This window comes from Microtus ochrogaster, unplaced genomic scaffold (genome assembly GCF_000317375.1).
Source record: "Microtus ochrogaster isolate Prairie Vole_2 unplaced genomic scaffold, MicOch1.0 UNK132, whole genome shotgun sequence".
NCBI lineage: Eukaryota > Metazoa > Chordata > Mammalia > Rodentia > Cricetidae > Microtus > Microtus ochrogaster.
In genome coordinates, this window is record NW_004949230.1 from 389,868 (window position 1) to 399,007 (window position 9,140).

Sequence of the window (9,140 nt, forward strand, 5' to 3'; positions counted from 1 at the left end):
CCCCCCCCCAGGGCATTCGCCCCTACCTGGATCTCCTCCTGGTACATCTTCAAGCTCAGGTCACTTTTGGTTCTTGATCTCCGTCCCAGAAACACCAAGGAATTTTGCTAGGGAGGAATGGAGGCTGTGAGGTTTGTGTGGCTGCAGATGGCACGGACTCACCTGGGCTTGGGCCCTAGGGCTGTACCACAGAGGCTGCTCCTACCCCATGGGTATTTGCAAGGATGCCACCAGCTTGAGATGGCAGGCCCCTCCCCTTGGCAACTGTGGAGCCTCCAGCCCCTTACCTGGTATTTCTCCATCTGAGAGAGGGTGTCAAGCAGCCGGGTGACGTCAGAGGAGGCACCTCGCACCTCACGATAAAGCTCCAGGATGGCCAGAAGCTCCTCCTTGGATATTTCCTTCTCAATGACGATGCCATTGTCCACTGAGGGTGGGGAGAGCTGGGTCCCATAACCACTTTCTCCCACTGTGGAGTTTGGCACTTCCCTCAAGCAGCATCCATTCCTGTCCCATCAACTTGTGGTCCCTCCTTCCCCTCCCCTCACTAATGTCACAGGAAATCATGTTCAGCCAATAGCTTACAGGGGACACAGGGCATCAGGGGAAGCAGGGTATGGTAATCTCGGGGTTTAGGCGTGGAGAGTAGGTGGGTGGACTATCCCAAGGCCAGCCTTGGCTACCTCAGGCTATTTGAGCACCTATCTCACAGAAGGCTTCACGAGTCTCCAAGAAAACAGAAAAATATCAGGTGGCATTCAGGATGCACAGACAGGAAGATTGCAAGTTCAAGGCCAGCCTCAGTTATATCCAAGACTGTCTCTAAACACACACACACACACACACACATATATAACATCACCCAGCTCGACACCACGTCGATTTAAGAACAAATAGGGGTGGGTGGGCAGTTCTGGTGGTGTTTGGTTTGGTTTTCCTTCTTTAGTTTGGGGCTGGAATTCAGGACTTTGCACATGTGTATAGAAACAACTCTACCGCTGAGCTAAGAATGAAGACTGAGCTTAGCCAGGCTGCTGGGCTGCAAAAGGGACGCTGTTTACCTCTGTAAGGGGCATTCACACATGGGAATCGGGAGCCGTGGTGGTCTGAGTGTGCTGTGGTGAACCGTGGCACTGGCTGGCAGAAGGCTCAGCGGTACATGCCAGTCAGAGTTGTCCAGGGTTGGGAAGGACACCAAGAGGTGTTCCTCCCACAGCCTTCTCCACTCAGAATGAAATGATGGCGGCTACTTGTTTTTCATTTAGAAGTTGTAAGCATTTTTCTGCTGTTAATTTTTTAAAATTTTTGTACTTATTAAGGTATGAGTGCTCTGTCTGCATGTATGCCGGCAGGCCAAAAGAGAGCATCAGATCCCATCATAGCTGGTTATGAGCTGCCATGTGGGTGCTGGGAACTGAACTTAGGACCTCTGGAAGAACAGCCAGTGCTCTTAGCGGCTGAGCCATCTGTCCAGCCCTTCCTTCGGCTATTAGGTTTTTAACATCAGCTACAAATGAGACCTAGACAAGACTAGCCAAAGCCAGACAGCTGATACACTGAGACAAGCAGGCAGGGGGACAACAGGGTGCAGCAGATGGGCAGTGACCCCCGCACAGACCTTCCGAGTCCTGACTCTTGCGGCTGTAGTTCATGCGGAAGACGAAGGCCTCCAAGATGAAGGCCACGATGATGGTCATCACAACCTGGCCAAGGAAAGACAATGTCATGGCCCCGTTAGATGAGGCCCTTCCTCTCCAACACTGCAGCCCAGGGGACCAAGAACGGCTGTGGTGGACCTACCATGGTCACGATATAGAAGGTCATGAAGTACAGGCGACTCCAGTGGGAGGTCTGTGAGGTGACACCTTCCTGGAGAGAGTAGAGAGTGAGCCCACAGGTGGCACTAGCCACCATCTCCTCCTGCTCCCTGGATCTGAGTACTCCTTTCTGTAGCATCAGCCCCCAGCCCTCTCCAGCACGGCTGACTGGAGCCTAGGTCAGCACAGGCAAGTCTTCGACTGGAGAGAATTTAAAGAATGGGGGGGGGGGTCTCCCCCTGCTCCTACTCTCCCACCCTCACCGTATTTTTTCTTTATTTTAGAAACAGAATCTGTGAACTAAAGTGATCCTCCTGCCTCATCCTCCCAAGCAGCTGGCACACCACCACAGGGCCTGGCATGTCGCACTGTTGACCCATGGTCAGATGCCCAGAGGCTGTCACGGTGCATGGAGGAAGGGAGACAGCTTGTAGCACAGAGCCAGGGGCGGTGCATACACTGGGGCTTTCCACTAAAATATGATAAAGGACCCCACACCCTGTGGGGACTCTAAGGGAAATGCATCCCAACCCCGAGAGAGGACAAAGGTGGGGGCCCGAGCTTACCATGATGATGTACCAATTGTTGACAACTGTGAGCTCAAACAAGGTCACTGCAAGGGAAGGGGGCATGCCTTAGGCCAATTTCAAAGGGCCTCTCTGCCCCTGAGTAACTGCTTACAGGAGCACCTGCCACCCAACCCATCCTCCGAAAAGTGTGCCCTTTGCCTGAAGAGCCCCTTGGGCCAGGTCTGGCTGAGGCTGGTAGTGAGGAGCGGAGCGAGCAGCAGACTTAACTGGGTGTGTGATGGGAGCAAAGGGGGGCTCTCCCTTCTCTTGAAAGGCCACGCCAGTATTGTGTCCCTCCTATGCTTTTGTAAGGAAACAGAGTAGCGAGGAACCCTGGGGCCTCGGTCAGGGGCTGCCTGTCTACTGAAACAGTGCTATTGTGCTGGGTTCCCTCTGATGGCACTGAAGGTAGGTGTGCCATGCTGGCACTGCAGCTGGGCTAGGACCTCTTCCTTCTCCATCATGGTACGTGAGCGAGCCTGGATCTGCCTGTGCTCCAACCGCATGACACTGCTGTGAGTTCAGGGGACCCCAGGAAGGACACTCAGTGGCTACGAAGAGCGGAGAGACCAAGGCCGGGAGGACCCTCCGGGACTCACTCACCAAAGCTATTGAGGATGTTGTCAAAGTTATTGAGATAGTAGTAGCCGTCCTCAATCTTGGTCTTATTGTCCACCGTGTGGTTGATAAATCGGTAGGCATCAGCCACTGTGCTGGAGCTGATGTAGGGCACAAGAGGGCAGGAGGGTCACAAGATGACTGACCACCCTCTCTGGGACAAGCATGCAAAACAAGGCCTGACTAGGGGTCTCCTTGAGGCACCCATATCCTACCCTAAGCGTAATCACTGGTGTGCCTGCACCCTGCAAAGGTCGAGTTGGAGGTAGTGAGAAATGGGGGCCTACTCTGTCCTCCCAGGCTTCTCTGGAGCACGGCCTATGTATGCCAGCTTTGGCCCAGTTACCCCACCTGGAGGGGACCCTGTTTGCCACACTCCAGGTTTCTACTCTTCTGTTAAAATCCATGCTGCCATTAGTAAAAGTTAGGTGCCCATGCACCAGGAAGCTGGCTAACAAGGCTATGTCCTGAGTCCCCAGCTGAGCGGTACACGGACCCTGAAGGGAGGTCTGGGATGTGTACTTGAGTACTATGGGGACCGTCATTATGGGCTCTTGGTACCAGGGTCACTGGTGACCTATCAGTATTCAAGGTCATATCAATAGTAGACCTTGCTCATATCCTTTTAGAGAGGAGGGGATAGGTTAGGACCACAGAGGTGTCACCTGGCTCTTCATCCCTCATCCCTGTGATCTTCTTGCCAAGCTCATCTTGTCTAGACTCTTGCCAGGTCCCAGCCTCTACTGGACAGCGTATGAGGGGTGAGGAGGGGTGTGTCGATTGAGGCCTGAGCTCTGCTAGGGATGGGCGACCCTGCTCCCAAACTGTCCCTCAGCTCTGTGTGCCCAGCCTAGGAGTAGGCCGCCCGCGCCGTGCACATACTTGCAGCAGTTGCGGTACAGTCGCCCGCTGAAGAACTCCATGCCCACGATGGCGAAGGAATAGTAGAAGGTGAGCAGTGTGAGGCCGAGGCTGGGGAGGCAGAGGGACAGGGCCGTCAGGGTGGGTGAGGGGGCGGTAGCTGCAGCGCGTCCTGGTCCCCCGGCACTGACTGCGGGAGGCATGCCCCTAGCCCTGGCCAAGTGACCACCGAAAAGTGTCTGCAGGGGAGGGGCCGCGTGGCTCATGGTGGGGGACGCTAGGGACAGATGCCCCTTAACCAGAGATGCACCCCTTACCTGTGAAAGTAGGCTCACAGGTGACCCCTTACCTGTGAACGTAGACACAGGTGGTTAAGTTGACAGCTCTCTGCCCTCCCCACTAGACAGCTCAGCCAGGTCAGCACTGCCGAGGGGACCTCTATGGTCCAGATTCTGTCTCTTTGAAGAGCCCCCCAGACTCCCTGAATCCAGCCTTCCTGGGATTCCTCCTTGTTCCTGCTTCCCCTGAACCCCTACACGAGCCTCATACCGCCTGGACCTGTAGGCTGAGAGGCGGGCAGTACCTGGCCATCCGTGGCAGCAGCTCAAACATGGTGTCCAGCACATTGCGATAGCGTTTCTTCAGTTTAAATAACCTGAGTGACGAGAGCACTGTGTTGCTGGAACCACAGAGGCAGGGGCATGGCCACAGCCCACTTCGTCAGACAGACCAGAACCTTGCAAGCCCTCCTCTCCCCACGTGAAAATGAGGATGAGAAACCTTGTGAAGCTGAGCTCAAGACTCAAAATGTGGCACTGTAAGGGCAGACCTGGGACACTGGCGCAGGCCAAGACCCGCGGAGAAGTTACAGACCATGCCAGCCTCATATTGTATTATATGGTTTAAAAAAAAGCAGCAAGTTTCCCCCCCCCCCCACTGGAGTGGACAGATGAAGCCAGCAGCTCAGACAGGACAACAAGACCAGAAAAGGGGATGTCACACTCGGAGGCCCTCGGGAAGAAAGGCGGATGTGCAAAAAGGGACGAGCCACAGTGGACTTGCTCTTGAATGGCAGGGAGTGGGGACATGGTAGAACCCCTTGGCAGTAAAGCAGCCCTGACTCCTGAGGCTCGGAGAGCCAAACCCCAAGGAAGACAGGTAGGCAAGTGGGATGCCAGGGGCAAAGGGCCCAAGAACAGAGGTTGAGACAGGCGAGAGCAGAGGCCTGGGACATCGCTCTAGTCCTCAAAGGTGAGACACCCTAACTGAAGACCGGGCAAGTGGGCAGTGTGGCTCTTCCTGGGCCATAGGCCGGACTGTTCTGCTAATCAAGAGCACTGTGTGCCCCTATCCTGCAGGGCCCATGCGAGCCAGTGAACCTCGGCTGAGCCAAGGGTTCCCACCACCCAACACCCACTGCCCATTCCCTAGCTCTCCCTGCAGGTCACCTGAGCAGCTGAAGGGGACGAAGGACCACAATGAAATAGAAGGGCTCCATGTTGAGTGTCAGTGCGAGCAGTCCCAGGAAGGCAAATGCTGTGACCGAGAAATCGAACCTGGAACCAGGGGAGAAGCCAGTTTGTTAGTGACATCCCAGACCCCTTCCACCACTTCCTCTGGCAGCCCTGCTCTTAGCCAGCTTCAGAGTCCTGACCAGTCACGGGGTACAGTCCACAGGACAATGAACATCGCCCAGCTGGCCATCCCCCAGCCACAGCTGAGGCCTACGCTTCAGCCTTGGCATTCTGACCCCAGGGCGCACGTCCCTGAAAACAGCCTACGTAGATGGTGTTGCTCTAGGCACAGGGCGGAAGCCTTGGCCTCAGCAGCCTCTGGAGGGCTGGTCACACTGGGACCTAGCCACACTGAGGAACTGAAGGCAGGACTCAAGACGCACCAGCTCTGGTTTTTTTCACTGCCAGCCAAGAGGAGGTGACACCTTCTGTGGCCCTTGTGGTTTTGGGGGTTTTGCTTTTTGTTTTTTGAGACAGGGGTTATCTATCTAGCCCTGACTATTCTGGAACTCACTATGTAGATCAGGCTGGCCTTGAACTCACAAAGAGCTGCCTGCTGCTGCCTCCCAAGTGCTGGGATTAATCATGCCCAGAGCCCTTGTGGTTTTAATGGGAGAGATTAAGTCTGATGACTAAGAGCCAGCTCTGGGGACCAGTGGAAACTGGTGTGGGTGGCCCTAAAGGCTTCAAGTAAGAGCCCCAGGAGTCTTGAATCACAGGCAGACAGAACTTGCTGTTCTCTGACCCTCCAAGCATATCCTCAGAGCTGCCTGCCCTTTGGGTGTGGGTGGGGAGAGGATGGCTGCCACAAACACTTCCGCCCCAGGGAGACCATGTGCTCGACTTACAAGTTCCATCCAGAGGACAGGTACTCCAGAGGACCCAGGCCAGCCACCTTCATGAACAGTTCAACTCCATAGACTAAGAGAAGAAGAAAACATCAGGGGCTGATCTGGGCCTGGCCAGCTAAAGGCCAGCTGAGGAATGTGGTGACAGGGACAGCTAGAGGGAGGCCGGGCTGAGGGACATGGTAGAGGATTGTGAGAAATCCAGGGATTTGAAACAGGGTAAGAAGGTCAGACTAAATCTCTAAGACGGGGTCCTTTAAGGTTCTGTTTTAGGGGTGAGCCATGAGATGCTGTAGTCAGAGCTCTCACAGCTGGGTTTAAGCTAGCAGCTGGGCAGAGTCAGGCAGCACACTTACTGGTGAGAAACACAAGGTAACTCCAGGGCACATGCTTGGAGATGAAATTCCCACCTGGAAGACAGAGACGTGGCAGCTGTGTCAGCCGGGGCCTTGAGTAGGGCAGGGAAAGGTCACTGCTGCAGCTCACCTTTCAACATGAATGTCTCCGCCAGGATCCACACCCCGTTGACAGCTACCACCAAGTCTGCAACAGAGAAGCCATGAGAGGGGGTCAGAGGGACCAGCCTGCCAGCCTACAGGGCAAGAACCCACAGGGTGTGAACAGAAAAGGCCAAGGCCACACATTGTCCCCGGAGGATCCCTCCTCTGCTTAGAGCTCTCACTACTGACCAACATCGCCCTTAGGAAATGGCCAGGAATGGCTGATGACACAGTTTGCATCACTATAGCAACTGAGTTCAGATGTTCAGATGAGCCCAAGTTGTCAACACAGATGGCATGAGCTTGTCTGACTGTGAATTGACTGTGTGATGTTAAGACCCCCTGTTCCTCTTGCAGAGAGCCTGGGTCCAGTTCCCAGCACCGAGATGGTGGTTTACAACCATCATAACTGCAGTCCCAGGGATCTGCCGCCCTCTTCTGACCTCTGAGTGCTCAGGCACACACACAGTGCACAGATACACGGGCAGGCAAAGCAATCCTACTCATAAAATAAACATAAAACTTTGCTTTCCTCAAAATGCCTGCACAAACACAGTAACATCGCACATATGTACGAACCTTCCACCCACCACTCACACGTCTGGAAATGACCCCGGGACCAGCAACTAGACACGGAAATATGTCCATGACAGAAGTTGGTGACTGTTCGAATAGACTGATAACATTTGCCAAGGGGCACGGAAGACCATGTGGTCCCTCTCTGTGTGATATTATGCAATGGTATCTACTTTTTCTTAACCACTGAAACACACCATAGTGGGGGAAGGGTGCCTAAAATGTGCTTAAGTATTTAAGATAGAAGCTATATGCATGTACTGTTTTTTTGAGGCAGCATAAGTCACAATAAAAGTTACCCATCAGGAAGTAATGGATATAATCTATACTTACTTGAATATAATTTGTTTTGAAAATTTGACTTGAAAGCATATAAAAATGCTACCAAATATATGCTCAACCATGTCGTAAGGACAGGTGCTCAACTATGTTCATAGCAACATTGTTTGTCATAGATAGAACCTGAAAACAACCTAAATGCCCCTCGACCAAAGAATGGATGAAGAAAAATGTGGTACATTTATACAATGGAATACTACACAGCAGAAAAAAATAACGACATCTTGAAATTTGCAGGCAAATGGATGGAGCTAGAAAATATCATTTTGAGTGAGGTAACCCAGACCCAGAAAGACAATTATCATATAATCTCACTCATAAGTGGTTTTTAAACATAAAGCAAAAAAAAAAAAAACCAAAACAGCCTTCAAATCACAATCCCAGAGAACTTAGACAACAATGAGGACCTTAAGAGAGACATACATGGATCTAATCTACATGGGAAGTAGAAAAAGACAAGATCTCCTAAGTAAATTGGGAGCATGGGGACCTTGGGAGAGGGTTGAAGGGGAGGGGAGAGTAAGGGAGAGGAACAGAGAAAAATGTAGAGCTCAATAAAAATCAATAATTTATATATATTATTAATTATATATATTATTGCGTATATACATATATATACACACACACACATACATACATACATACATACATACATACATACATACATACATACAAAAATCCAAAATAAAATGAAATAAAGAAAACTGGTGTAGTGGCACACATCTTTCATCCGGACACCTGGGAAACTGAGGCAGCCAGTGTTCTGTTAGTTTCAGAGCAGCCGGGGCTGTCTCAATACAACAGAAAAGACGAATGTGTGTGTGGAGTTGGCGACCTGCCCACATAATAGACAGGACCTATTTCTGGTAATCTGAAGCACACTAGGCAAATTAGTGTGTGTCCTGAGGCGATTCTCCAGGTGACGCAGGGTCACACCGTGGGTCACAGGTCCTGTGCTTATGCTGCAGAGGACTCTCATGTTAAGACTGAGAGTAAGATTTATCAGAGTAACGAGCTACTGAACATGAAGCATCAACACTGACTCTTAATTTGTCTGTTTGTTTTGGGTTTGGGGGGTGGTGTTTCGAGACAGGTTTTCTGTGTGTAGTCATGGCTGTCCTGTAAAACACTCTGTAGGCCAGCCTGGCCTTGAACTCACAGAGATCCACCTGCCTCTGTCTCCTGGGTGCTGGGATTAAAGGCCTCTGTGTTGCCTCACATCAATGCTTTGGCAGCGGAAATGGGAGGACCCTGCAATTCAAGGCCAGCCTGGAATAAAGGGTAAATGGTGGGACAGTGGGTCCCAGAGTGAGACCCTGTCTCAAAAATAAAACCTACACCCTCATCAGCTTGAAGAGCAATCAGGGTTCCCTGACCTGTGGGAAGTCCAAGGACCGCCCACATCCATCCAGGTCTAGTAAGGTGAACATCCAAACTGCCTAGGCTCCCCCAAAGCCAGTACGTGCAGTAGGATCAAAAACCCATTGCCATTGTTCTT

The 9,140-nt window shown here is 52.1% G+C and overlaps 1 protein-coding gene across 2 annotated transcripts in view; it reads right to left on the reverse strand.

Moving 5' to 3' along the window:
- The window catches only part of Tpcn1 (two pore segment channel 1), a 59,482-nt gene that overhangs the window by 3,311 nt on the left and 47,031 nt on the right, over window positions 1-9,140 (reverse strand). For both annotated transcript variants that reach the window (XM_026778392.1, XM_005371867.2), the window contains exons 16-27: window positions 6,714-6,770; window positions 6,584-6,637; window positions 6,228-6,300; window positions 5,314-5,421; window positions 4,449-4,520; window positions 3,887-3,976; window positions 2,990-3,105; window positions 2,384-2,430; window positions 1,801-1,869; window positions 1,619-1,703; window positions 288-427; window positions 27-107 (exon numbers count right to left, since the gene is read on the reverse strand). In XM_026778392.1, the coding sequence (XP_026634193.1) occupies window positions 27-107; window positions 288-427; window positions 1,619-1,703; window positions 1,801-1,869; window positions 2,384-2,430; window positions 2,990-3,105; window positions 3,887-3,976; window positions 4,449-4,520; window positions 5,314-5,421; window positions 6,228-6,300; window positions 6,584-6,637; window positions 6,714-6,770 (992 nt within the window). The remainder of the gene's footprint in view (window positions 1-26; window positions 108-287; window positions 428-1,618; window positions 1,704-1,800; window positions 1,870-2,383; window positions 2,431-2,989; window positions 3,106-3,886; window positions 3,977-4,448; window positions 4,521-5,313; window positions 5,422-6,227; window positions 6,301-6,583; window positions 6,638-6,713; window positions 6,771-9,140) is intronic.